A 27,146-nucleotide genomic window follows, 5' to 3' on the forward strand; every position below is an offset into this window, starting at 1 on the left:
ACTCTATCGATATGTGCTGGTTCATACTCGATAAGTATTAGGTACACTATGACCGAGGATGTCCCCGTATATGCCGCGGCCCTCCTTCTCGATCCTTCTAAACGCAAGAGCTATATTGAAGAATGTTGGCCCGAGGAATGGCACGAGGGCGCGTTTGCCGCAGCCCGTAGTCTCTGGAAGGAAGAATACAATCACGATGCCGAGATACATCTCTCAGAGCAGTCTTTGGCTGTGCCTGCATTATTAAAGCGAAAGAAGGATACGATGCTCTCAAAGATGCGCTTAGAGGTGCGAAATAAGACGATGGCGAGAGCACGGGGCAAGGATGATTTCGATAGCTTTGTCTCAGAGGCTCCTATCACACTTGCAGAGGATACTACGCCCCTTCAATGGCGGTGTAGTGAGGACGTTAGTACAGCGTATCCACGGCTTAGCCGCATGGCTATCGATATCTTGTCTGTACCAGCAAAATCAGCAGAGCCAGAGCGGACCTTTTCAGGGGCTAGGCGCACAGCTAGATGGGATAGGATACGATTGCTGATTGAGAGCATTGAGAAGATTGAGTGTATCGGCAAATGGCTGCGAGAGGGACATATTAGACCGTCAGCTGAGGGCGGGATACGCCTCACGTGTGATCCAGAGGCTATAGAGTGTGATATCTAATAGCGAACAGGCCAAACGGGAGCGTTTGAGAAGTTTTCGGGCTATATAACTACACCAATAGATTCCTCTCACTTCACTGCGGTAATTAGCTTGGCATTACGTGAACCCTTATATGAATATGCATGAATATGTTCTATGAATATGTGTCTTGGTAGATAAGTTGAATATAATATGAATATAAGAAAATCGGTGTGAATATTCATATAGCCATGTATGAGATGACAACAAGAACTGGTATGCAAGAGCAATTGGTTCATTAATGTATGCAATGCTGGGAACAAGACCAGATATTGCATATGTAGTCTCTTTACTGAGTCGTTATCTTAAGAATCCAACAGAAGAACACATCACAGGAGTGAAACGTGTCCTGAGATATCTCAAAGGAACTGAGGACTATGTCCTGATGTTTGAAGGACAACTGAAGAATCTCTCAGGGTACTGTGATACAGACTGGGGAGCAGACCCAGAGACAAGAAGATCAACTATGGGATACGTCTTTCATCTTGGAAGTGGTGCAATCAGCTAGTGTTCAAAACGACAAAACACCGTTGCATTACCTACCAACGTGTGAAGCCGAACTTCTGGCACAAACACATGCCGCAAAAGAAGCTATGTGGTTACGAAAAATACTACAAGATTTAATTGTTAAATCGGAAGAACAACCAGATCTAACTGCAACAATAATTTTTGGAGACAACCAAGGAACTATTGCACTCAAAAATAACCCACAACACCATGGAAGAACGGAACACACATGGCCATCAGGGATCACTACTGCAGGGAACTCACAGAGGCTGGAGACGTCAAGTTTACATACGTACCGACACACCAGCAAATTGCTGACGGACTGGCAAAAGGACTATCTAACCTGAAGTTTGAGGAGTTTAGACAAGCCTCGGGAGTGGTGATTGACCCGGGAATGTGACTATGGAACCAGTGGGAGCAGACTGGCAAATTGACTGCTTGGACAACACAGGAGAAAGCTTTTCCCAAGATATCTTTCACCCATGAAGGTGTTTTTACTCTCATTTGGGGTTTTCAGTCCTATGTTGGAACTTACTGAGATTGAAGATAGAACATACACGAGCTAGATGACTTTGGATCGAGTGGGAGTGTTGAAGTTGAAGATTGAACATGAAGGATGGTACATGGATAGTCCGATCCGTCTGTCATATAGCTTAGACGTACGTTTCTTGTCAGTAGTTAGTCTTTTCTAATCTACACATCAATCAATCTCATCATTCACATCACAACAGGAATCCACTAGGTACTGACTTCTCGATACCTTCAGACCATTTTCCCCGATGAATCGTTAGTTCAATCCCAACCAAATTATAAACGAGGCTGGGTCTTCTGGAAACCTCACGAGAAGTTCATGAAGGAATTAGTTAACATTACAATACACGGGAAGCCCAAGTTATCTATTATGGTATGGGGAGCGATCTAGAGAGGAGGAAAATCTGATATCGTTATTATGATCCGTGACCAGACCGCCGAAAAGAAGGGATATACTTCTAAGAGTTATCAATAGGCATTATCAGAGGGTTTACTTCCTATATACGATAGATCGACGAATTTCCAGCAGGATAACGCCCGTATTCATACACCGGAGTCAACAACAAAGTGGCTACTTTCTCATGCAATTAGATAGATTGACAAGCCTACACACTCCCCTGATCTCAACCCAATTGAGCATATTTAGAATCAATTAAAGCTTAATATCTGGAACATGTTCTCTTATTTAGATCTCTTGAAAAAACAACGAGGTCGATAGGGCAAAGTTGGTGGAATGCATTAAGTTGGCGTGGGCAGCAATAACAATTGATCAGATTAACGTGCCAATTGATCCCCTGCCCCGACGACTGCTCACTACAACTCCTCACTACAACTGGAAACACGAGTAATTAACAACAGTTCGCTATTTTCCGATGCTTCTAGGACGTCACAGTGTTTTTATTTGAGTCGGTCAAAGGGGCAATAAGATTCCCAGCAGAAATAGGCTATAAAATAGAGTGTAATAAACAACGCCAAGTTCAGCAGGACAAGGCACCTGAGCAAGGTCCTTGTGCTGGTGCAGGCTCAAAGCAAAACCCCATGCTTGGCCACGGAAAAAATTACCGGATCTACGCCACGAACTGACAATTCTAGGCTGTTGGAAAGAATCTTTAATAGCGGCAAAATTTTACCATTTAAACTTACAGGCGATCACCCACACCGGCCTGATCAATGCTTTAATATTATGGCGGAGACACCATGGCGCTAAAGCTACAGGGATATTCAGGCGGGACCATCCGCTATTCAAGCCAGAATTTAGTGGACGGTGTTCTGTAAACCAGCACGGGTCAGCTGTTGTGGCTTTCCTAAGCATCGCGAGAAGGCATGGCAGTTGACAATCCCAAGATGGACGTACAGCCGATGCGTTCGCATTGTCACTCCATTTCTATATGCTACGAACTCATCGGAATTGAATATTCATTGTTCAAGAATTGACAGTACGTCGTGGTTGCATAAATAGATACATAGAAAGCCTTCCCAGTAAAAGTGAAGAGTAATAAGGAATCACTTGCAATCATCAAACTCCACTAAATCCGTGACATCCTTTAGCCATGTCCATTCTACCATTTCTATCGACCGGCAGGGATTCCATTTCCAGCTTTGAGGGTATCATTCGAGTCAAGTGAGCATTGTCGGTCTCTGACAAACTTGGGCCACGTGTTGGTTAGCACAAGGTACTTGATGTGGCCCTCCGAGTCGTCAAAGATGGTCGCGTCAAAGCCTTCGGGGATGTCGCCCCAGAAGAGAGCCTTGTCGCTCTAGCTTCCAGAGTCGTTGGCGGATTCTGTAGACATTATAACAGTCTCGGAACCGTTTAATGAAGCGCCAGAAGACTTGGCTTTGTTCGCTGTTGTGGTCATCTGGAATGTCTCAAATGGCAGAGCTGGGTCGACGGTGCCCTTGTCGCCGAAAAGGGTACGAGCAGAGTTCTCAAACACTGTCTCGAGCTTGCACTGCTGTTGGAAGGAGATGTTGATCTGGAACTCGGCGTCGCGCGGGCTGATGAAGTTGGTGTAAATGCGTAGAGCACTGTTGAAGCGTTCACGGACGAGTTCTTGGACAGCAGGCCCTTTGATGTTCTCGGGGTCGCGGACCGAGGGCGGTAGTGAAGACTTCCACTCGGTGACAGCTCTCAAGAAGGCAATGTTCTCGCCAGAAAAGTCGCGAAGGGCAGAGAATTGCTGAAGAGGTTCGGGGTTTCGCTCAAGGACATACTCGAGAGCCTCCATGGTGAGAATACTCTCACCTGAAGTACTGCTCTTGCCTGAGCCGCCCTTGGACCAAGAGGTGAGAGCTGAAGCAGCGACGGTCGTGGATCCTGTGGCAACAGATTGGGCACCATGAGTGACAGCCTTTTGTTAAGCTGCCACTGGGCAATGGAGTCAAGAGTCTCTTGTCGTAGGGTTTGGTGCTGGAGGACTTCCCAGCAGGGCCAGAAGATTGTGAAGATCTCAATGGCCATGATGGAGGTGGCAAGCCTACACGAAGTAGATGTCAGTTTGAGTTGTCCTTATGGAGGAGATGTTAAACGGGGCTGGGGTAGGTGGCTTGGACTTACCATTGGGGAGGAATCCAGTAGGCGTTAATAGGTTCCATAGCTGGGACATACAAGCTGACGAGCCACATAGGAGTGGCATGAAGGCTATGTCTTGGTTAGAGTGGAGTTTAGATTAATTACTTTTGTCAAGGGTGACTCACTTGGCAATACAACAAGCAATGGTCTGAGTCCTCCATCCCTGTGTGTCATTGATCCCACGAGACTGCCAGAGGATGTAAGGAGCGACGATCCATGCCCAGACAAATTGCCAGAATACAGAAGGCCACCTAGTAGTAGAGGTTCAGTATATTGGAGGCCATTTAATGAAGGAGAGTATGCTTACCATTCCCAACCTTTGCCCATCTGAGACTTTTCGTACTCCTTAGAACCCGGATGGACTTCAGTACCTGCAACACCCCAGCTGGGATGGAACTTCTTGGAGATGCACCACATGATGATTGTGAGGATGAACTGTCCATGTTAATTTGGTACACAAGGTGTCGCGAATAGAGGTGAATGCATACCTGTACAATCATGCCCAACCCAATTGTCACGAGAATCTTCTTGGTGTAACCCAGGGCCTGAAATTTTCCAAGCCAAGAGTCCCGTCTCGCACGAGGCCTGCTATAGGTATTCTCATCCGAAGCGAATAGCTCCTTCTGGTGCTTGGCGACGTGCAAAAAGCGGCTATTCGAGGCGTGAAACAAGGCGATACCGATAGGGAAATAAATACTCATGATCCAGTACTCGCCCCCGGGAGTGAATAGTGGGAAGTAGACATAACCAGTCTGAACGGCGCCCCAGTAGATGTGGAGCATTATTATGGCGACAAAGGTAAGTGGAAGGTCGCGAATTCGAAGCATGGGCATGTCGCGATGGCGCCAAAGGAAGGCCATGCCGCTGACAACGATGAAGGTCCAGATGAAGGTCCAGACAATCCAGAAGATGCCCAGCCCATCGAGGTTGGGCTCTGGCATAGAGGAGTAAGCCATTGTTGAAGCGACGATAAAAAAGAAACAGCGGTAGGGATCGATGTGTGTTCGACACTAGAGAGAAAGGGAAGTATAATATAGTCAAGTATAGTTTTTTATCTTGTAAGGAACATGGTTGGAAGAAATGCACGATGCCGGGCAGCGCACACAATATTCAAGGTCGGGGTTCGGCACTTAGGTAAGCTTGGGGAGGGGAGACTGATCACTAGGTAGTGCTAGCGGCAGTCTTTTACGGATCAGTCGATCTTCCTCTCTCTGCCTGTCCGATCATTGTTGATCTTGGCCCTACTAAGATAGGGCTACTCTCTGATCCTGGACGTAAGGAACCTTGCAAGTCCCCATTGGTCGACTCATAGTTCGGAATTAATTGTTCACCAGACGGTGCACAGATGAGGAACGTGCTCTTTACTGTACACTAACAGGAGGTAGTCCTTGGTTCATCAGAATTGAACTGAACGTGAATGGATTAACAGGTAGTCAGGTAATTGAAATGGACCCTGGCGAACAGATGGGTTCCTTTGTTTGTAAATTGCAGATCGACGGTTCTCGTCATTTGATCTGTCATTATGCATGTCTTGTCATCGGCCACATTTTGTGTCTCTCTACCCTTCTGTGACTGTAGCCATGACGAAGAATGATTGGGGGCTCTATCTAGTCTTTTGATGGGCAGCCACCGAGGCTAGTAAACTTTCTTTTAAATCGGTCGTAAAGTAAGAGACAAAAAGGCTTGTGTTTGTGTGCGTTATGCTCCCTCAGCCGGAAAGATCTTGTCTTGAGCTGTCACAAACAAACGTCTCCCAGGTCAAGCAAGATTAGGTCAGTATTTGACGTGGTGTGGTTGATGGCTGGTGATAATTGACAGTAGAAGACACCGCTCTCTGTTATCAATCTTCCTTACTTCAGAAGATGACTCTCCGTCTCCCTTGCACGATCCAGAGTGACAGAGACTGAAGAGAGGCAACGTGAGTGAGGCCTACTACGATGCATGTTTTACTGGACTAGGCGCTGTATCCACTGTGATTAAATACAGTAGCTTGGGACTGGGCTAGTCACCGTTGGTTCCTGGCCTGCAGGCGTCGGGTTCACCTGGATAAGGTTATGAGCTGATGTTTGGTTATGGGCAGAGACTGTAACATGACTTAATCTGTTTAACTTTCTGATCGATGTAATTGTCCAGAAAAAGCAATAACAACTGCGAAATCTATCGGGGGTTACATTTTATCATCCCCGTATGCATCTCCTCGGAAACGCGATAGACGAACAGCTGAAGTGGATCAAGGGGTTACATTGGACAGTTATAGTGGAAGGCCCAGTATATATGAGCCACTGTAACTTCCAGCCAGCCTCTGTCACTATCACTATGTTCCATGATCCGCTCTAACATGTCTCAAATCTGTTACTGTCATTATTAGAACAGGTGTTCATCTCCTTTCTTTTTTCTTCCTTTTCCCCCTCACTCAAGATACCCACTTCATGTCTGACAGTAGCTGCCAACGTGGTCCGCACCTAGAGTCTTGTCTAGCAAAGAAAGACCCCAGTCTGGCTGGATTGTGGCAGATTTTATTACGATCACCCACTCTCGATAGCCTACCAACACGCCAGTGCAGATTAAAAGACCCAGTCTAAAACAACTACGCGCTAAAGGAGAAGATGATCAACACAAGTCTTGTCGTCATAGCCCTATTTGAAGCAGTCATCTGTTGTACCGGCGTCAAACCCTCCATCATCGTGTCCGTCCGTCTTCTCATTTGCTGCCCAATGCTCTTTTGACATAACGGCTATTCTATGCTACAGTAGAGTCAGAGCGCACAGTCATTAGTCAGGTCCTCACTGTTTGACTCAAACATGGTGATACGTGGAAACGTATTCATGGCAGCACAAAACTCGTTTTGTTGTGCTATCCCAATGCTTGAATGCATTGTGCCTCTCTACACTACAATGCCCCTTCTCCCCTCTGCCCCTGCAGCCGAATTTTTGCCTACGGCGGTGCACCTGGTGCTTTGGTAGCACCTTGTGGGCTCTCCAGGAGATTACCGTGGAGAGAGATCGGCATTGCAACATCAAATAACTCACGGGTTTTTTTCCGCTCCATGCGTCTCGAAAACAGAGGGGGAACACGTACGCCATTGGAGGAAATATCTATTTGTGCCTGAAGCTGGAACTGAAGCAACAGGTACTGCAAACTTTCAGGGTCACATAATGTTGGTCGTGCTTAGACATGCCACCAGTGGGCAAACGACGTACAAACAAGCCAGGGATACAAGTCGATCAGGATTCAGCGTTGCAAATCCTCTGAAATTCATGCAAATTCGCATCCAATAACTCGTCAACCCCACTGGTTGACATGATGTATGTATCTATGTATGTCACTTCCGACACAATCTTGCTGAGTCGGCGATACAACCTCATCCTTGTGCTGTCACAGCCCAAGACTGGACAGCTTACCCTATAGTCGTATAGGGTGGATCCGTAGCACGTGGCGATACGTTATCGCCAGAGATATAGCTCCCCGCCTGACAGAACCTTCACGTAGCTCCTCGAGCTACGTCTTGTCAATAGAGCCTGACCTGCCTGCAGTGCCTATCTCAATAGAACCGATTCCGCCAGAAGCGTTCCCCGTTCACCTCCTGTATTCCCGAGACCAGCCCGTGACATGTGCCAGCTGTTATGGGGGAGGGTAACAAGAGGAAAGGATCAGCAGTGCTGTTGAATGTTGGAGGGTTCACCCTCAGCTTTAGGATTAAGGTTTAGGATTAAAGTTTGAAATCCTAAACTTAGATCATAGGACTTTCATCTAGGACTTTCATCTAGGACTTTCATCTAGGACTTTCATCTAGGACTTTCATCTAGGACTTTCATCTAGGACTTTCATCTAGGACTTTCATCTAGGACTTTCTAGGACTCAAGTCCTAGAAGGAACCAGCCGAAGATATAAGGTCTCAATAGTCCTTCGATTTCGAGAGGATGAAGGAATACACACGATTCACCTTAATATCTGACAAGTGCAGAGCCGAAATATGTCGGAGACACTACAAAGCCAATGCCGGTACTGGCAGTTTTGTTTTTTGTTACTACTTACGGAATCAGTTTCTCGGGAAGAACAATTCCGTGTAATATACAGCGATAGTATCGTATATTTCACAATCAACATTTTCTGGTGTGATAAACCAGGCTTCAGCCGCTGAAGATGGGACGCTGGACACTTGGAGAAGTTGGCCTTCAAGCAGGCCTGTCGCAGGGACAAGCGAGGCTGGGAGATGGTGTGAATTTAGGACAATAAGGAGTCATTCGGGCCAATCTGTGGCTGGCTAAAAGGCAACTTCGCATAAATGCGCTGTCTAGCATAGTTCGATGAGCTGAATAGATGTAATAACAGGCATTAAGCCCCGGGCCAGTTGGAAATCACCAAGAGCTTAAAGGACCCCTGCCTGACTTGCTATGGACCCAACCATCCGTTATCAATCAGCAGCTCACTCAAAGCTTTATAAGCCTTTCACGCCATTTTAACATCACAAGGCGCTGCTGACCATCTAGGTCATGCAAGCGGTCGAGTGTTTTATAAGTAGAGCGTCGACCCTTGGATGACCGGCTGGCTTCAGTGTCACACAGCAATATGAGAACTCTAGTGCGCACACGATTGTCTGGTTGAATGACTTCTTATTCCCCTCCCCTCATCCTTATATTGACCAGGCCTGTTGCCAGTTATCGCAGGGGGTTAGGTGTTATGAAGGCACTGCTAGTAAATAAATACAATACAGGCGATTCGCACAAACACGACGATTAGTGCCTGGGACCGGTAGAAGATACCCTAACTTCAGGACTTACGCGGCAGTAGTGAAAATATACGGCTGACTATACGACAATACTTGTCCCAACGGGTTTTAAAGGAGAAATACCCACACCCACGCCGCCCTGACCTGGTTCGATATCGTCCCCTCGTTGAGATTCGGCGTTTAATATTAATTCTCGCGTTCCTTTGTCTTCCTTACACGTCATTAACCATATGGTGAGGGTTTTTATAAAGATGATGAGACACTGCCAAGATGCTGGCAGGTAGGTTTTCTTTCCCGTCGCTTCCAGTACCAGTAATAGGAGAGAAAAGAAGAGGCTTAAGAAGCCGATCATAGGCCAGATGTAGGCCACCCGCATATAGAGTCTCACGACTGTAGCAGTAGGGCTCCGTTCGCCGTCCTGTTGCAGATACTGAGCGAGGAAGAACTGTACAGTGACGAAAAGAAGTTAAGGTGCGAGCAGGTTGCAACCGAGAACACAATCTGGACCTCACGGCTGGCCAAAACCCAAGTGCCAACGGCCAATATGGCGATTTGACAAAAGAGTAGAACCCAAAAGACGATAATACCCAAGGATGTGATGACCCGCCATCGGAAGAGGACAATATAAAAATTGTTATTAAGCTTGTTTCGAAGCGGGTAGATCAGATAGATTATCTGTCGGTATATAAGCGGATGAACAGCAACAGCAAAGGGGGGTAGTATATACCTCATAACTCAATGCGGACAATAGCGCTGCGATCCTTCCGAAGCAAGTGACCGCGTATATATCGTTTCTGAGCCCTGTAGCGAGGCCACCTATAATTCCAAATATGTAGATGCACGAATTCGAAGCCCAATACACATTTCTATGAGCAGACCTCTGGACTCTAAGAGGCCGGCTAGCATGAGAGAGACAGAAGAATAGGAGTGAAAGCAAGAGCGAAAAGATCGTATTCGTCACTGTGGAGGTCTCGCTCATCACTTTGACTCAAGAGTTCCACCCACAGGCGCACAAACACTCGATGAATCATGTATGCCAAGGTAGGTTAAAGTTTGACCTGGGAAAAAGTCTGATGCCACACGAGTTAAGTGTTGTTCTAGCGCCGATAAAGTCTTTCTCGGCTCAGGGGCTTTTCTCCACCTGTCTCTTTGTCTTGGAAAGCTGAAGCTACTCGCTGGTTAATAATAAGCCGTTGGTTGTTGGCTCCGATGGTTATTATAGTATCTAAAAATAACAAATAGCAAACGGAAATAACTGCTTAGGGTGGTCTATCTAGACCCAGTCAAGTTCTTGCTTGGGTCAGGCCAAGGCGCTATTTGTGCTGATGAAATGTTTACATTAATTCAGTCTTGAGTTTTGCTTGAGATCCACTATGAGGGGAAGGGATGTCTCCACAAGCTTCACTTTTTTTTCTTTCCTTTTCCCCGCTGTAGCTAGGTAATACTCTTTTGTTCCTTGAGACACGACTAGTGAAGATCTGATCTGCAGACTGTGGGTACATGCGCATACTGATAGACCGACTCCGAGGATCTGGACATCTATTTACGAATGATTGTCGATTGAATTATCACATTCCAGGCGTAGACGGTTTGATAATAAGAATCCGTGTCACTCGCAGACAGTTTCTGTTTCAGGATATATGCTTCACTGTGATTGGTCAATGAAAGTTATTCTGAATGTTTGCTCATCACTCTGATTGACACGGCCGGGATTGGCCGATCTTCCAGGGTTAAGGCGGGAGCAGACTTTCCCAATCGAGTCTTGGTTGGGCTTACGAGCCCACGTGTTAACTAGATTAAACTTTTGGAATAAACTGCCGTTTAACCGGACTCTCGGGCGGGCGAGGGGAAGTCTATGGACAGCCAACGAATCAGCCGAGCGTTACAAGTGGCTTCTCTGCAATATCTTAGTGAGGGTTATAGCGGGTACTAAACCTCGTAACCCTTGTGGTCCGAAACACTTAGTATAGTTAGTCTCGCGATCAGACGTGCACTGACTGGATTCTAAAGCTGAAAGTGTTCAAGTGTCATGGTGTCACGTCGAGTGTCCCTGCAGATGATATCATTATATATCTGGGGACGACCGCCCCCTTGGGAAGGTTAAGAGGAAGGTGTGTCTCCTGCATGTATCGTAAACAAGCCTTCTGTCCCCGTCTGGCTTGACTTGTCGTTTTTGTCACATTACAATGATGCTGTTTCGCAGTCTTTTGGCCTGCCTTGTGGCAACATTGCCTTTGGCTTTGGCTCGGGACTATGCCCTTTCTGCATTGTCAACACTGCCGGAATGTGCTGTAAGCGCTCATTTTTCTTGTCTTGGGAATCGCTAACATCCAAGCTAAAATGCATGATTAACTCAATCGAAGCCTCAATTTGTGAACTCGGGGATACAAAATGTACATGCACGAATGCTGCGCTTCAAGCAGAAGTTGAAAAGTGTGTCTTGTCATCTTGTACAGTCTCGGAATCTATGAGTATGTCCAGAAGTCAATGTATAATACATCTACTCACATCATCTAGGTACCAAGAACACCACCTTAACAGCATGCAGCGCGCCTGTTCGAAACCGCAGAAACCAATTCGTTTCCTTGAATGCTGTAATGGGGATCTTTTCAGGCCTCTTTGTGCTCCAACGATTCCTAACGAAGCTCTTCATTAATCTCCCTCTTGGCCTCGATGATCTATTTATTGTCTTGGTTATGTGTGCTGCTGTCCCGTCTAATATCATCAACGCATACGGTCTGGCTCCTAATGGCATAGGCCGCGATATCTGGACTATAACACCCCAGCAAGTCACTAACTTTGGCCGGTATTTTTATATCATGGCTATCCTATATTTTTCCCTACAGACCTTCCTCAAGCTGTCTATGATTTTCTTTTTATTGCGGATCTTCCCCACAAAAGGCGTTCGAAAAAGTCTCTGGGCCACGGTCATATTTACATCGATTTTTGGCCTGGTTTACGTCTTTATCACTATCTTCCAGTGCAGGCCTATCAGCTATTTCTGGACAAAGTGGGATCACACACATACTGGAACCTGTATTCATATGAACACTATCACATGGTCTAGCGCATCTATCAACATTGCGCTTGACATTTGGATCTTGGCTATTCCTCTTTCACAATTGAAGAAGATGAATTTGGATTCGAGGAAGAAAATTGGCGTAGGTATTATGTTTAGCATTGGCATTATGTAAGTGTTCCTCGTATCTGTTTTATTTATCACTAACCTTTCCCAAGCGTCACCATAATGAGCATCCTTCGGCTTACCGCCACCATCCGAGCGGGCACAGGGATGGGCTCAAATAACCCGACATGGGAATACCTTGCTGTTACCAAATGGTCTACTATCGAATGCAGCGTCGGAATTATGTGCGCCTGCATGCCCTCTCTCCGTATGCTTCTCGTCCAAATCTTCCCCAAGGTGTTTGGCACATCTCGGCGCGGCTACCAAGCCTATGATAAGTATGGCAGCAACAAGCCTACTAATGGAGGTACGAATGCAAGCCGATCCCGTTTGCGAGCACAATTTGGTACAACTTCTCATGTCGACAAAACACCTCCATCAAGTATCGACCCTGTTGGTATTACTTGCAACCGCACATATGAGGTGGAATATGGCCAAACGGATGAGATGCATCTTGTGCCTATGAGGGATATAGACATGGGCTGGCATGGTGAAAGGTCTCAAACGTCTCAGGCATGATTTAAAACTTTGGTTTAATTCGAATATTGTTCGCACGAACCGTGATAGTTTTTAATAATGAGAATCGATATCACACCAAATGTGAAAACAGGCTGGCGGTCCATTCCATTTCCATCCACGCAGCCTCTTGTAGAATGGATGGGCGTCCATGTAGGCCCACCGTGGATGGAATGGATGGAAATGGACGCTAAGAGTGGGCCCGTGGAATGGATGGACGTGGAAATGGAAATGCGTGGACGCTATAAAGGGACAATACACGTGATCCTCCCACCTGTTGCCTCCCGGGCCTCTGCAAAGCTCATTTCAGCTAACACATCAGTCCCTGGCACCTTTATATCCTCAAGGAGCTTCTCAGTGCTCTTCATATAGCCTCCGCAATGCCATGACCTCACCGTCTGTGTCATCCCGATCGTACTAGCGTCCAGCCTGGCACGATCGTCACGAACCATTCGACCACACGTTGAGAAGAGCCTCTCAACATCGGCAGACATAGGAAGGACGGAGAGCACATCGAGAGCCATCTGTGACAGGCGATTAAGAGGCGATTCATCATGAATCGCTCACCAAAATGGAGATTTTCGCTTAAACTTTTAGGCTGGATCGTCTGAGGCTCGATCGAGTAGCTAATTGGTTAAAATAACCCCAACCCCACACTTGGGGTTAGCTAGCGTCAGCTTGGGGTTACGTGACGCGACTGTAACATTTACATTCTACGACAACTGTAACATTTACGACCCCCAGGTTTAACTGTCCGTGGCTGATCTGTAATCCATCTACACTGCATTTTTAACCCTATCTTAGCATCCAGGCAGAAATGCCAGCGATTCTAATTGCAAACACATAGTTAAGAAAAAGGGCACTAATGAAAGTATAGCGATTCCATTTAACATAAACGGAATCGCTGCACCCCTAAAGCTTCAGTCGATAAAATGCATTTCAAGTGGATGCATTAATTCATTATACTGAGGGAAGCTTATGTCTGGCTTGCCGGCCTGCGAAAGTCAATTTTGTGGCATTGCGACCGGTTCAAAGTTCAATTCAATTCATCGATTGAAGTTGAATCGAGACCAGGATTTGGCCCGCCAGGTTAGTCATCAGCCCCTGTAGAGCGGCGGCCAATACATGATGGGCACCTAGGTGCCCAAATAACCTTGGGCATCCCCCCTAGGGCACGCAATATTATTGGCTCAAAATTCCCCACACTTTGACAAAGCACTAAAGCCTCAGCCGGCCTTCATGACTCGTACGGCAGGTACAACAGCACTAACACCTGAGATTGTGTTAAGACATTTGCTTCATCGACTCAACTACAACACCGTCATTGATACCTGGAGATGATATTGCATTGGAATTAAACGTATATGGACCAAAGAATATAGTCACTTCCTATCTAATAATCAAGTCGTTTTGCGCGCTGGATTGACATGTGTGCTGTGCTCTTACTCCTCACAGGGCGGTCTTTGGATCAGTTTTCATGCTGTCGACTCTGCAACGCTCCGTGGACCTATAGAATCGTGTTCACCGCAAAATAATGTGTTCAAGACTTTAATCACCCATTAACCCACAGTTAGGCTACAGCTGTATCTTTGAGCTCATCCCCCGCCTATCTGTCCCGCAACAGCTCTCCAAAGTAGCCCTAACCGTCCTGTTGTAGGCTATGTATTGGTGCCACGCTTAGTCAGGCGGCGCACCTGGGTGCGCTTAACTTTATTTGGGCACCTAGGTGCCCATGTATTGGCCGCCGTATGGTTTGGTTTGACCCCCCATACCAGACCATACCAGACCATTCCGATCACTGGTGTAATGCGACAACTCATGGATGCTCACCCACCAAGCTACTTCTCAAATCTCATCTTGACGATCGCCGGCCTGGAATAGTAATGGATTTCGATGTACTGCGGCATATTGTTTTTCATCATTCAATACTTGATTCGTCATCCTCACCATGTGGTTTCGTCAATGAGGTTTTGCGTCTTCTTACGTTTGAGGCCCTTGACATGACCCATACATGCTGCACTTTCGAAGCTATTGACGAGGTCGTCAGGGATTTAATCACTACAGCAAGCCAAGAGCCTGCCGCGATATTCAGTTGCAGGACGGAAAAGGTTCAACAAATTCGTTCATGCGCCGAGGAAGTATTGAGCGCACGTTTACTCGAAGACTTGATGTCAGAGTTCACGCCACAGTTGATGAAACAACCCCCATGCCCTATCCCAGCTGCATGGCGGATACAGCTCTGAATCCAATGGCTTTCCCATATTAAAAAAAAAGACGCTAATGAAATGACGACCTGAATCCATTGCACCCCAACGGATTCAGGTCACCCATAAGTTTTTATCAGTAAAATGCATTTCAAGTAGATGCATCGATTTATTACTTTGAGGGAAGCTTATATATGGCTTGCCAGCCTTCGAAAATCATTTTTGCGGCATTGCGACTGGTTTGAAGTTTGAGTCAATTGATCAATTGAAGTTAACAGACCGGGATCCAGCAGGCCACATTAGTCATCAGACACAGCCAAGGTTCAGCAGTAGCCATTAGTCATCCATGAGGTCAAGGCAAGGGTAAAGAGGCAGACAACAATTAAGGTTTTGTATCATAGCAACAGCAGAGGTAAGTTTAACAGGGGTCCAAGGAGGATAAGTAAATAGTTAGAAAAACAACCAGCCATCCATATCAGATAAAAACCAAAGACATCCAGCCACAATGTTACCATTTATTAAATTAACCGAGTACCCATTTGTGATTTGTACAGTATGCCGTTATGCATATGTCACCAAGGAGGTTGAATCGCATTTAAAGAAGCACCATAAGAGCATCAAAGCAGCAGTCAGAAGAGAGATTACCCAGCAAGTCAGGGATTTGCCCGGCATGATTGATGACAGAAGAGGGTTGTTAACGTGGCCAACGCCACCGCCGACGACCGACCCGATCCCATATATCCACCCGCCGGTCCCCGATAACTTAGGTTGTGGCGAGGAAGGGTGTTGGACCGTGGTTGACACCCCGCGAGGCATGCAGGAGCATTACCGTAAGGAACACGGTTGGAGTAACCCGCGCGGGAGAGGCGGAAGTCAGCAAACGCGGAGGATACAGGCCCAGCTGGTCCCATGGCGCACCGGCGTCCAAAGCCAGCGGTTTTTCAGCAACGGGCCGGCCAGTAGTTGGTTCGAGGTCGGGTTTGGGGCGCCGGCCACCCAGACGGCCGATGAGGCCGCCATGATGGAGCGGGCGGTGCGTGCCATGGAGCAGAAGCAAGAGCAGTTCGAGCGAGAGGATAGAGAGTGCATCAAAGCCGCCGACGCAAAGACAGATGCGAACGCGTGGTTAGAGCGTGTAGGATGGGCCGACCATTTGCAGGGTTTAGATCCGGAAGCCATGAGACAGTTGACAGACCCGGTCGGCGAAGAAGAGCATGTTTTACAGTTGATCCAGGACAGTATCATGCGGGTCATGTTGCAGGCACGGATTACAGCCACGCCCAGCACGGTCGGCAGCCAGGCATTATTCGAAGTACAACGGAAGGAGGTAGACAAGAAGCCGCGGCGGCCATTCGACAACCGAGTCGAAGAAGACACATGGGCACGGTACACAGCAGTTTGGGTCAAGTTGATATGTTATGTATACCGTGCCGAGACCATGGAGGACAACGAGAGGCCCGGGTTCCGATTAACGAAACGACAGGGGGATACGATGGACGAGTTGACGGAGTTAATAGAGGAGTATGTTGAAGACCCCGAAGCCAATCCATTAGATGAGGAGCGCGTGGACGAGTTGACGCTGCAGGTCGTTATGGCATTGTTGGATCACAGGTTAACGGCAGGTGAATACCGCAGTGGTATTATCAGTGGGTTGGCCGTGCTGGGCATCCGCAAAGACGGTGGATGGATGGATGTGATGGATTACACGCCCATGTATTCAGCCGTGATCAAAGTAGCGCGGGCCATGGTCGTGTATCAGTCGTATCGGGAGAGGAAGGAAGAGGTGGCCCGATTACAGCAGGAGAAGGGTTTAGGTGAGGAAGAGGCCGAGGAGGAGGCGACCAGCATGTTCCGGATCGTGCGTGAGAAGGTGCAGAGGTTCATGACGGTGACATCGAAGGAGACATACGCCGAGCCGACGCCGATGGATTGGATATACGAGGCACGCACGTACGGCATGTATATTCGGTTCAACACGCCAGCAGGCGGAACCGTGGATTGGGATGGCGACCATATCACGTATAGAAAGACACGGTTCCGGATGGCCGCGTTGACCGAGATGTTGCATGCATTGACGAGGGAGGCGAGGGAGCATTTAGCGACGTTGACGATGGTGGAAGACGTGGACCAGTTACCGCGAATCCCGTGGAAGGAGGTGGAGGACGATCACAGTGAGGACCGGATGGGGTATTCATTTTTGACCGATGAACGGAACCGCGAGTGGGTAAAGAGAGGTAAGAATTGGGTGATGAACCAGATCACCGATACACAACCGGACGGGCAGGGCCAGGCACGACGCAAGGTGTGGATCGACAACGGCAGAAGGGACGGAAAGCCATTCCAGGCCCGGGCGGTACAGTCATATGGCCAGACATTCAACGGGTTCATGGAACGAATGTTCATGTTGATGTACATGATGAGCCAGCCAGCACGGATACCCGAGATGTCGGGCATCCGGCACCAGAACACCATGAATGGAGGGGTCAGGAACATATTGGCGCACAACGGCATGATGTGCGTGGTCACGTTATATCACAAGGGATTCCGGTTGACGGGTCAGGCCAAGGTGATTCACCGGTATTTACCGCATGCCGTGGGAGAGTTATTGGTGTGGTATTTATGGTTGGTTTTGCCATTTTGGCAGCAGGTTCAGGGTATCGTCAAAGATGCCGGTATCCGCAGCCCGTTCATGTGGCCGGATGAAGTGGTACGCAAGGCAGAAGGCAGTATCGTAGAGGAGAGGGAGGCAAGACGAGCGGCATTGGAGAGGCACAGTCAGAATGGCGGCGGCATGCATGAAGAAGACGATGATAACAGCGGAGGTAGTACAGAGAACCCGCATGACCCCGATAACCCCGCGAACGCCGATGATATTGGGTTCCAGAGCTGGGTGCAGGAGCGGAAGTGGACATCAGACCGGGTCCGTCGAATCATCCAACGGCACAGCAGGCGATTATTAGGCGTGACGTTAGGTATCAGTTCATGGAGGCAGATTGCGATCGCCATAGCCCGTCGGTATTTGAACGGTGCATTTAAAGAGTCGACATTGGATGGGGAGGATGAAGATGACGATTTGGATGACAACCCGGTGGATTTGCAAGCCGGGCACGCAACGCACGTGGCGGGCATGGTATACGCACGCGAGTTGCAGCAGGGATTGTTCAGCACGGCATCGATGCGGGACAAGTTCCGAGCCGTCAGCAGGCAGTGGCACCGTTTGTTCGAGTTCCAGGACAGCGAGGAGAGTGGGGCGTCGGCCGCAACCCGGCGAAAACGAGCCCCGTATGACACGGAGCGTGAGTATAATCGGATGCAGCGGTTCAGACGATTGCAGCAGGTCGATATTGCCGGTCAGTTACGGCAGATGATGGGGCCGTCGGCGGCGTTCCGTGGTCAGCAGGAGACGGTGATCCGGGCGATCATACGGGGCGAGAGTCCGATTATCCAGATCGCAGGCACAGGTGAGGGCAAGAGTATGTCGTTTTTATTACCAGCATATTGTGCCAACGACAACGGCGGGACGACAATCGTGATCGTGCCGTTGATTTCATTACGGGATGATTTACACGGTCGTTGTGATAAGAGCAAAATCGGGACATATAGTTGGAAGAGCCGCGAGGGACACCAGATTGCCCCAATTATATTCGTGACGCCCGAGTCAGCGGTGACGAAGGAGTTTGGCGATTTCGTAAACCGATTACAAGCACGGTGTGCATTAGACCGAGTTGTAGTGGATGAGTGCCACACGAGTTGTAGTGGATGAGTGCCACACAATGTTGGACAGCACCGCCCGATTTCGACCGCAGATGATGGAGTTGGGTCAGGTTTTGAACGAATGGGGTGTGCAAAAGGTTTTTTTAACGGCCACATTACCGCCCGGCGAGGTAGAGAGGTTTTGCGAGGTCGTCAAGTTGCCGGCAAGCCGTGTGAAGATATTCCGATCGCCAACATCGCGGCCGAATATTCGGGTATAGGGTAGTCGAAGCGCAGGCGACACCGCCACCCAGGGTTCAAATCCATACCACGAAATCCACATATGGATCCATAATGTGGATCCATATCCATTCCATTCCATTCCACGTAGGCTTCAGCATTTCCATATCCACGCCACGGAATCCCTTCCACATGTTCCACATGTGGAAATTGTGGCAAGGAATGGAAATTTAGGTGGGGTTTGAAAATACCTGGATTTCCTTATGAAATAGCGCATACCCTAAGTACTTTCCATCGGCAATAACAACGCAACAGCAACAATTTTCCACTCCGTTTTACCCGTACACAAAGTTCAAACAAGTCTATTCTAGGACGGTTTACTATTACTCACGCCCTTACTATCCCAAATCGAAATGGCCACCCTTCATCCTACCAAGTCAACCACACCCGTTCCAGAACGTACAGAAGAAGACAATCAACGACTCTTCCAGCTCTACAAAGGCTGGACCTTGACGGAGAGAGACGGCCAAGTGCGTCAATGGGTATATCAGTTCGGCTACGATATCCAGCATGCCCAAAAGGGGGAACGCCGATGGGTGTGTTGCCTTTGCATCAAGCAAAAGCGGCCGAGGCCAAAGAGTTATGCCATCAAAGGGTTGCAGAACGCTGAGGGTCACCTGTACACGGACCACAATGGCATCATGGATCCGACAGGCAAGAGGCAAAAGCCTGCGAAGGCATCCGAGAAAGCACATCAGTCCATTGCAACAATCCTACAGTTGAACCCGAAGGAGCCGAAGGAACAAGATTTGATCAATACCTTGATCAAACGTTTCGACAAAACTGTATTCCAGCAGAAACTTGTCAACTGGATTGTCAATTCTAACCAATCCTTCTCGATCGTCAACGATCAAGATCTTCGAGACATCTTCAACTACCTCAATCCATCTGTTGAGATCACAAAAGCTAACATTACTGACGTGACCGTGCGTGCCATCGCAGAACGAGAATTTACCAACAATATGGAAAGAGTGAAGGATGCTTTGCGAAAGAGTCCGGGACAGATCCATATCCAGTACGATGGCTGGAAGTCTGGTAACCGACACGCCTTATACGGCATCACATGTGTGTTTCGGGATTCAAACAATCGGCCGCAGAAGTGCGTTCTCGGACTGCCTGAGCTTACGGAGCGGCACACAGGCGAGAATATCGCCGGGCAAATTATCGAGATCATTCGGGAGTACGAGATCAGCGATAAACTCGGATATTTTACACTGGATAATGCCGGTAACAATAAAACCTCGATGGGGGAGATTGGATTAGAATTTGGTTTCGACTGGGCGAAGCGATGGGTTCGCTGCGTTGGCCACGTTGTCAACATAGTAGTGAAACAGATGCTGTATGGCAAGAACCCGGATGCTTTCGAGAAAGAGGTCTTCGAAGGACTTCACACGGCAGCGAAGGAGCATGAAGTCTGGAGGAGGCGAGGCTCTGTTGGAAAATGGCATAACTTTGCTGTTGTAGGTGGCTGAGTCACCTGCTTTATTTGTTATACTCACGAAGACCTAGGAGGTGAGCAGATCGGACACGTGGACCGATATGCTCAAGAAGGTACAAGCTGTCGAGAGCCAACTCTCTGATGATGCTCAGCTCAAGAAACACCGTCCAGTTGGAGTTGTGGTCGACAATGCTACCCGGTGGCTTTCTCAATTCTCGATGATTGAGCGCGCTCTCGCCTTGAGGCCATTTTATAATTCTTTTGTCCAGAGAGCATCAAACGAGTGGGAGAAGGTCAACTTGACGAGAGCTGGCCACATCAAAAAGGGCTCCAAGCTGCCCTTCTTCCTGAAGGAAGAGAATCGCATGACAGCTGATGATTGGCATGTGCTCGGGACTCTTTACGACATTTTGCTTGACTTCCAGCTGGTTGTGAGAGGCCTTGAGGGTGATGGACAGGGAAAACACCAGAGAAAGGTCGAAGAAAACGAGATCGACCCTCCACTGTCTGGTAAGCCTTAGACTTCTCAAAAGCGGCCTGATTCCTATTTTAACAGCTGACTTGTACAGGAACAAGCTGGGATCTTATTCACGCGTACGAATTTCTTCTCGAAACCCTCGAATCCGGGAAAAGAGCAGTCGCCAATTTTCCGGACGGCCATCATCTCGCTGTCAACATCAACCTGGGCTGGCTCAAATTGAACGAATACTACGAGCATCTGAACGACAGCCCCCTGATCTATGGCGCCGCAGTTCTTCATCCTGCCTACCGGTGGGCACTGTTTGACGATTTGTGGGGAGACGACGACGAAAGACAGTTGTGGATTACCAAGGCGAAGGAGATGGTCCAGGATCTCTGGGAGAGAGAGTATAGGGACCTGGAGGTTGATGACCCAGAGATTGAGTTGCCTGCCAATAAGCGGCTGAAGACCTCAAGAAACAAGTTCACAGCGTGGCGCACAAAGAAGCGAGGACTGACGGCTGGAGGGATTTCTGTTACCGAGTCGCCAATTCAATCCCCAGCTCAATCCCCTAGGTCCTCGGTTGGCGGTCTGGATCTTGATGAATACGAGCAGTGGCAGCGTGATATCGAGGATGCTGATGCTTCTGTCACAGATCCCTACGAATACTGGCACATAAGGCGGCTCAAATACCCCCGGTTGTCTAGAATGGCCTTGGATCTGCTTACTGTGCCACCAATGTCAGCCGAGTGTGAGAGGCTATTCTCGACCACTGGCCGCATGGTTACCAAGAGCCGCAATAGGCTAGATGCCAGTACAATTGGGCTTTGTCAGACACTACGGAGTTGGTTGCGTGCCGGTTTGATCGGGTCGCTAGATAGGATTCTAATGGACGAGTGACAAAAACGTCGACGACCAAGACCTGGATGCGGCCCACTAATTACCATTGTTGGACAAAGTAGGTTTCATTCCACAAATTCCACAATATGGATTCATTTCCATAATGGATCCATTTCCACCCATTCCACATCGAAGTTATTAGTCAGCATCCATATCCACGCCATATTCACAAATGTGTCGTGGAGTGTCGTGGATTTGAACCCTGGTTGCCTTAGCCTCCAATATCTTAACCTGGTTCCGTGGGTCACATAGACCACAAACCCAGTATCGGCCACCTGCTGTACCGTCGTCGCTAAGCCTGATGACGTATTTGCCGTACCGAAGGATCCATGAAAGGCTTCTCCTTCGCTTTTGTGTATCCAGTCCTCTAGGACATATCGGAGACCGTCGATGTATAGCGAAGGGAGTGAAGAAGGTTGAGCGACGTCGAGATGCTCAGGCCGAACGGTCGCCAGTTGGCTTGCTATGCTTCTCGTGCGCCGAAGGTTCGAAAGGGCACTATTGCCAGCCACGGACTGGGTCGTCTCGAAGGAGGAGGAAGAGGAAGTTCCCGCAATGGATTCTTTGTCAGGCATCTCGAAAATAGAGCGAAATGCGGTATCCAGGTTCGGGGATATCAGCTGCGTCAATGCACTGTCGCGTTGCTGCAGCAGATTGTTGCGCGATAAGGACCAACTGTGGGAAGGAATCCTGTCAGACAATTGGCTCTACAGGGATCAGAGATGGCACCAGTTAATTGATGAGAAATATCTTAGGAATAAAAGAAATTTGAATAGCCATGTGTTCAGGTATGGCTATTTAAGCTCATGTCGTTAGGATTGGAGCACTTGATGCGACAAACCGGATGTGAAACCGGATACATGACCCCAACGTATGGGCCGCGTTTCACATCCGCTCGCACGGTGCTTGCGGTTTTGCCCCACTTACTTAGATCTTACTTACTTACTTGCTTCTTAGAGGCTTTACTTACTTACTTCGCTGCCGGGCTTACTTACTTACTTATTACTTACTTACTTGGTTACTTACTTGCAATTACTTTACTTATGTCGAACGCTGAGATAGATGACCCATATGGCCCCCTGGTAGATAGATAGATGTAGATTTACATCTATCTACATCTCGTCTATATTGGTAAATAGATTCCCCACCCTGGAGGCAAACATTAATTTTGATATTGACTTTTATCAACACACTCAATTTAGACCTATGACCAGTAATTATCAACACAGATGCTGCCTTGCGTATAGAATTGCTATACAATTGTAGAGATTGGCCCTTGATATGTCGTACCTCACACTTATTAAAGCCACTCGACCCGTTCATCCTGGATACCTTTATGCTGAAAGCTTGACCGTATGTTACTGGACGTGGGATTACTTCTCCACTTTATAATCCTCAATCTCACTCTCGGTCCATTTCCACAGCTTAACCCCTAGTTCCTCATCCGTGGTCCACTTGCTGCCACGGCCTGTAATACCGATAGGCTCATAATACTCTCCAGCCTTAACGCCTTTCCCTGTCGCTGCCCATAGCTGAGTCAGCGCTCCAGTAGCGGCGTCTACGCCAACAACTGCTCTAGCAACAGTTAGGGCGGTTCTTATCACAATGCTCTGGCTGGCTGTTTCATGGCCCAAGTTTGTCTTCACCATGCCGGGGTGGACAGAGACGGCCTTGATTTTGGGATATCGCTTAGTGAGCTCCCGGGCGTGAAGGATATTTGCCAATTTGCTCTGTCCATATCGAGCGCGGGTAGCGATGCCATTGGCTTCTGTTTTCAGTGTCTCCCATAGTATGCCTTCGCTTGGCGCCATGTTATGGGCTTCGGATGAAAGCACAACAACGCGAACGTCGGAGTCTGGCAGGCTGGCAGTGTTGATAAGAGTTGGCAGCAATAGTTTGGTGAGTAAGGCATGCCCCATATGGTTGGTGCCAAATTGGATCTCGTATCCATCTTCGGTCAATCCAGCAGGCGTGATCATGATGCCAGCATTTAGCATCAGAATGTCCAGGCGCGATGCTTGCTTTCTGAAGGTGTTTGCGGCCTTGGAGATACTTGCAAAGGATCCCAGGTCCATATGGAGGAAGTTGATAGACACTGCTTTAGGTATCTCCTTCTGAATGTCGTTGATGGCCGTGCGTGCTTTCTCGGCATTGCGGGCCCCCATCCAGATCTCAGCAGGCTCATTCTTTGCTAGCTGCAAGATTGATTCTTTGCCGAGTCCATTGTTGCCTCCTGTGACCAAGATCACCTTACCCGTCAATGCAGGGATATCCGTATCAGGATTGAAGTTGATGCTGGTGCTCCCCCCAAACATATTTCCGACTTGCCAGTTGAGGTGATGTTAGTAGTAGGTATGTATAAAGGGAAAACGTTAGTTCTAGTCCGACTAGCTAACAAGGGATGTGGTGTACTAAAAGGGGAATGAGTTGCTGGGTTTATATTGGATTGAGAATGAGATCTTGTACGCACAAACAGATGCACCTGGTGTAGGACTGTGTGATTTTGTGGTAATTAATCTGCGAGGGGGGAGGATGCTGGGAGCGAGATTTATACTTCTTACAAGATCTGCGGCTTTGTCTAGGTCACCATGCCGTAAGAACTGCCGTGTCCAATCACCTGAGTTGGCTCTCTGAATTACAACCTTCAGACTCAAGCCTTGCAGTCCCTCCACTCTGCTCTTGACGGAGTTTAGATGTCATGCGCTATCGCCGAAAGCTTAAACCACAACGTTGTGGAGTTTCGGCGACTTTTTATACAGTACCGGGCGGCAGTTCCCCCGGTCCGCGTATTCAACGGGGAATTCGCAGAACCCGAGCCAATAGAATTTCATGATTCCCGGAATGTTGTGTCTAAGAGTTCGGATCAATGTATTAGTTGAGAGGCACTGAGAAAGAAGTATAAGTTCTACTTTTGCTTTAACAATTGTCTTTTCTTTTCTTATCAGTCTACCAACCATTTTTGCTAACAACATCGTTTATTCTACGTGCTTATTATCATCTAGATGATGACGATTCCGAAGACTACGAGAAGATGGGTACTGCCGTCACTCGATGGCCCGTCATCTTTGAAGCTTGAATCTGTCGATCTTGTTCCTCCTGCACCTAACCAGGCTGTCGTCAAGAGTGAGTATGATCCATTCCGCAAGAGCGCATTAGAAACTAATTTTTGTTTTCTCCAGTGGCTGCTTGGAGCCTGAATTATCGCGATCTCGCGTTGTCTCAGGTATGGCCCATTGACTTGATTATTTGAGGATTCTGAGCAAACACTGAAGTCCGCTAGGGTCTGTATCCAGTACCATTGCCGCTGCCTTTTGTTCCACTCTCGGATGGTGCTGGAGTGGTTGTTGCTATTGGAGAACGAGTGAGGAGTCTGCGGCCTGGAGATAAAGTGTTTTCAGTCTTCAAGCCTATGTGGCGCTCCGGCCGTCTTCAGCGGGAGTTTGAGGTTTCAAACCTTGCAAGCCCCGACGTCCCAGGCATCCTTTCAGAGTACGTCGTGCTTGATGAGGAATATTGGGCCCCTATGCCTAGTAACTTGAGCTTCATCGAAGCCAGTACACTAACCGTTGCCGGGGTCACCGCTTGGAATGCTCTATATGGATTGCCCGATCATCAGCTCCGACCAGGCCAGTGCGTCTTAACTGAGGGCACGGGCGGCGTGAGCATTTTCAGCCTACAGGTTAGGAGCGCCCAAACCCCCATCTAGTTATCTGTTTTATGCTTACCGAAGTCTTTTTCTAGTTTGCAAAAGCTGGAGGAGCAAAAGTCATCGCCACTACGTCTTCCGCCAGAAAGGCCGAGGTGCTGTCGAGGCTTGGTGCTGATCATGTTATCAATTATAAGGAGGTGAACGAGTGGTCTGACGCTGTCAAGAGTGAAACCCCCGGAAAGAAAGGTGTGGATCTCGTTGTAGACGTCGTTGGCGGCAATACTATGACTCAGGTGGGTTCCCTCGCTCTTCTATCCTACTCCCAGAAACTTATCGCGTCTCAGGCACTGAAGACTGTTAAGTCGGATGGTCTGGTGGCAGTTGTGGGCTTCATCGCTGGCCTCGCAGAGCAACAGCCTACAACAGTTGACATGTATTTCAACATGGCCACGTTCCGTGCTATCCACTGTGGAAGCCTGGAGCACTTGCTGCAAATGAAGGAGGCTATTGAGCAGCATGATATTAAGCCATATGTTGATCGTGTTTTCAAGTTTGAAGACGCACCTGCTGCGTTTACACATATCAGCGAGCAAGGCTTTATTGGAAAGGTCTGTATCTCGATAGCATAAGACATGATAGAAATTATGCAGACGCGAACTCTAAGTTCTGTCTGCTGATTTAAGCTCTTAGCCACGAGCCTCAACTGTAAATAGAAGACACGAACTCAGTGCTGTTCTCTAATCCTCGCTGGCCGAATTGCCACTGCCGCATTGTCGCAGCTCCCATCCATTTAGTTCTGTACGTCAGGGTTTCGCACAACACAGATTACAAACCGTCTTAGCATGAAGTTCGCTGAGATGATCGGAACATGTTCTGATTGGTCTATCATGTTATATTATGTTATGTATATTTTCGTCCGGGGGGTCATTGGCCCCGAAATGACGAGGTGGGAAGAAGTCGCAGATAAGACAAATGAAATAGTGCCCGGAGGCGGTGTCAAGAGCTCGCGAAGCTCAGTGTCGTTGAAGACACATGTCACGAAGAAACGTCAACTCTCTGAATCCCTTTCTTCAGGCGGCTGTTAGGGTCCCGCTAGTCCCACAGCTGCTTTTGTTGCCATTTTGGCCTGTAATTTTCTGCCCTAGCAGAACGCTAACAGCGGGTGGCAAGGAAAAATTTTTACAGGAGAGAGTTCGTTTGAGCTATTTTATTTAAAGGAGCTAGGTCTTATAGGGTAGGCTATTTTTAGGTATACAGTGCGCTGACCTACTCGCTTATCAACCACGTTAGAACATTTAGTATTCTTATAACCCCTTTAACTACATATTTCATATTAAGAGCTTACACGTCAGGATAAGTATCGTGCAACTGCAGCAATCATATTTCCCCGCAGCCCATAAACGACTGCTTTCTAAATTTCAACGGTAATTTATTGAATGAGACCATTTCCCAATTCCCATAAGGACTATGTCCAGCGTGGGGGAGGTTGAAAAGCGAATCTTTGTGACCATGAAATGCGACTAATATTGTTTAGAGGGTACTTGCGCAAGTGTGGGGGAATACGTGAGCACTCTGGTATCTTTCAAGCACTGAGATATAGGGTAGGCCCGTCTTGTAAAAAACTTCCACGATGAACTTCAAAACATGCTGATTTTCCGTAGATTGGAAGTAATGCAAACAAAACTGGCCCGTTTAGATATCTCCCGTCAGGAGCTTTCTATCCGTGCCAATGTTCTCACGGTCAGAAGACCATTTCGACCTTGGAGTCTCACATGTCTCGTG

At 48.1% G+C, this 27,146-nt stretch overlaps 6 protein-coding genes across 6 annotated transcripts; 3 read left to right on the top strand and 3 right to left on the bottom strand.

The window, feature by feature from the left end:
• Positions 1-48: 48 nt before the first annotated feature.
• FPOAC1_014049 (uncharacterized protein) lies at positions 49-663 on the top strand (the record flags this gene model as incomplete). Its single annotated transcript, XM_044858373.1, has 1 exon — positions 49-663. The coding sequence occupies one exon, from the start codon at positions 49-51 to the stop codon at positions 661-663; it is 615 nt and encodes a 204-aa protein (XP_044700659.1).
• Positions 664-3,476: 2,813 nt separating this feature from the next.
• On the bottom strand, positions 3,477-5,247 carry FPOAC1_014050 (uncharacterized protein; the record flags this gene model as incomplete). Its single annotated transcript, XM_044858374.1, has 6 exons — positions 3,477-3,992; positions 4,058-4,196; positions 4,277-4,360; positions 4,417-4,542; positions 4,599-4,726; positions 4,780-5,247. The coding sequence occupies 6 exons, from the start codon at positions 5,245-5,247 to the stop codon at positions 3,477-3,479; spliced, it is 1,461 nt and encodes a 486-aa protein (XP_044700660.1).
• Positions 5,248-12,064: 6,817 nt separating this feature from the next.
• On the top strand, positions 12,065-12,723 carry FPOAC1_014051 (uncharacterized protein; the record flags this gene model as incomplete). Its single annotated transcript, XM_044858375.1, has 2 exons — positions 12,065-12,210; positions 12,258-12,723. 2 exons carry the CDS (start codon positions 12,065-12,067, stop codon positions 12,721-12,723), a joined length of 612 nt encoding a protein of 203 aa, XP_044700661.1.
• A 9,130-nt stretch (positions 12,724-21,853) lies between these two features.
• Positions 21,854-22,290, bottom strand: FPOAC1_014052 (uncharacterized protein; the record flags this gene model as incomplete). The annotated part of the gene is made up of 2 exons (XM_044858376.1): positions 21,854-21,917; positions 21,977-22,290. 2 exons carry the CDS (start codon positions 22,288-22,290, stop codon positions 21,854-21,856), a joined length of 378 nt encoding a protein of 125 aa, XP_044700662.1.
• Positions 22,291-23,088: 798 nt separating this feature from the next.
• On the bottom strand, positions 23,089-24,030 carry FPOAC1_014053 (uncharacterized protein; the record flags this gene model as incomplete). Its single annotated transcript, XM_044858377.1, has 1 exon — positions 23,089-24,030. One exon carries the CDS (start codon positions 24,028-24,030, stop codon positions 23,089-23,091), a length of 942 nt encoding a protein of 313 aa, XP_044700663.1.
• A 690-nt stretch (positions 24,031-24,720) lies between these two features.
• Positions 24,721-25,993, top strand: FPOAC1_014054 (uncharacterized protein; the record flags this gene model as incomplete). Its single annotated transcript, XM_044858378.1, has 5 exons — positions 24,721-24,838; positions 24,895-24,938; positions 24,996-25,394; positions 25,457-25,657; positions 25,709-25,993. The coding sequence occupies 5 exons, from the start codon at positions 24,721-24,723 to the stop codon at positions 25,991-25,993; spliced, it is 1,047 nt and encodes a 348-aa protein (XP_044700664.1).
• Between the last annotated feature and the right edge of the window lie 1,153 nt (positions 25,994-27,146).

Source organism: Fusarium poae, assembly GCF_019609905.1.
Source record: "Fusarium poae strain DAOMC 252244 chromosome Unknown contig_6, whole genome shotgun sequence".
NCBI lineage: Eukaryota > Fungi > Ascomycota > Sordariomycetes > Hypocreales > Nectriaceae > Fusarium > Fusarium poae.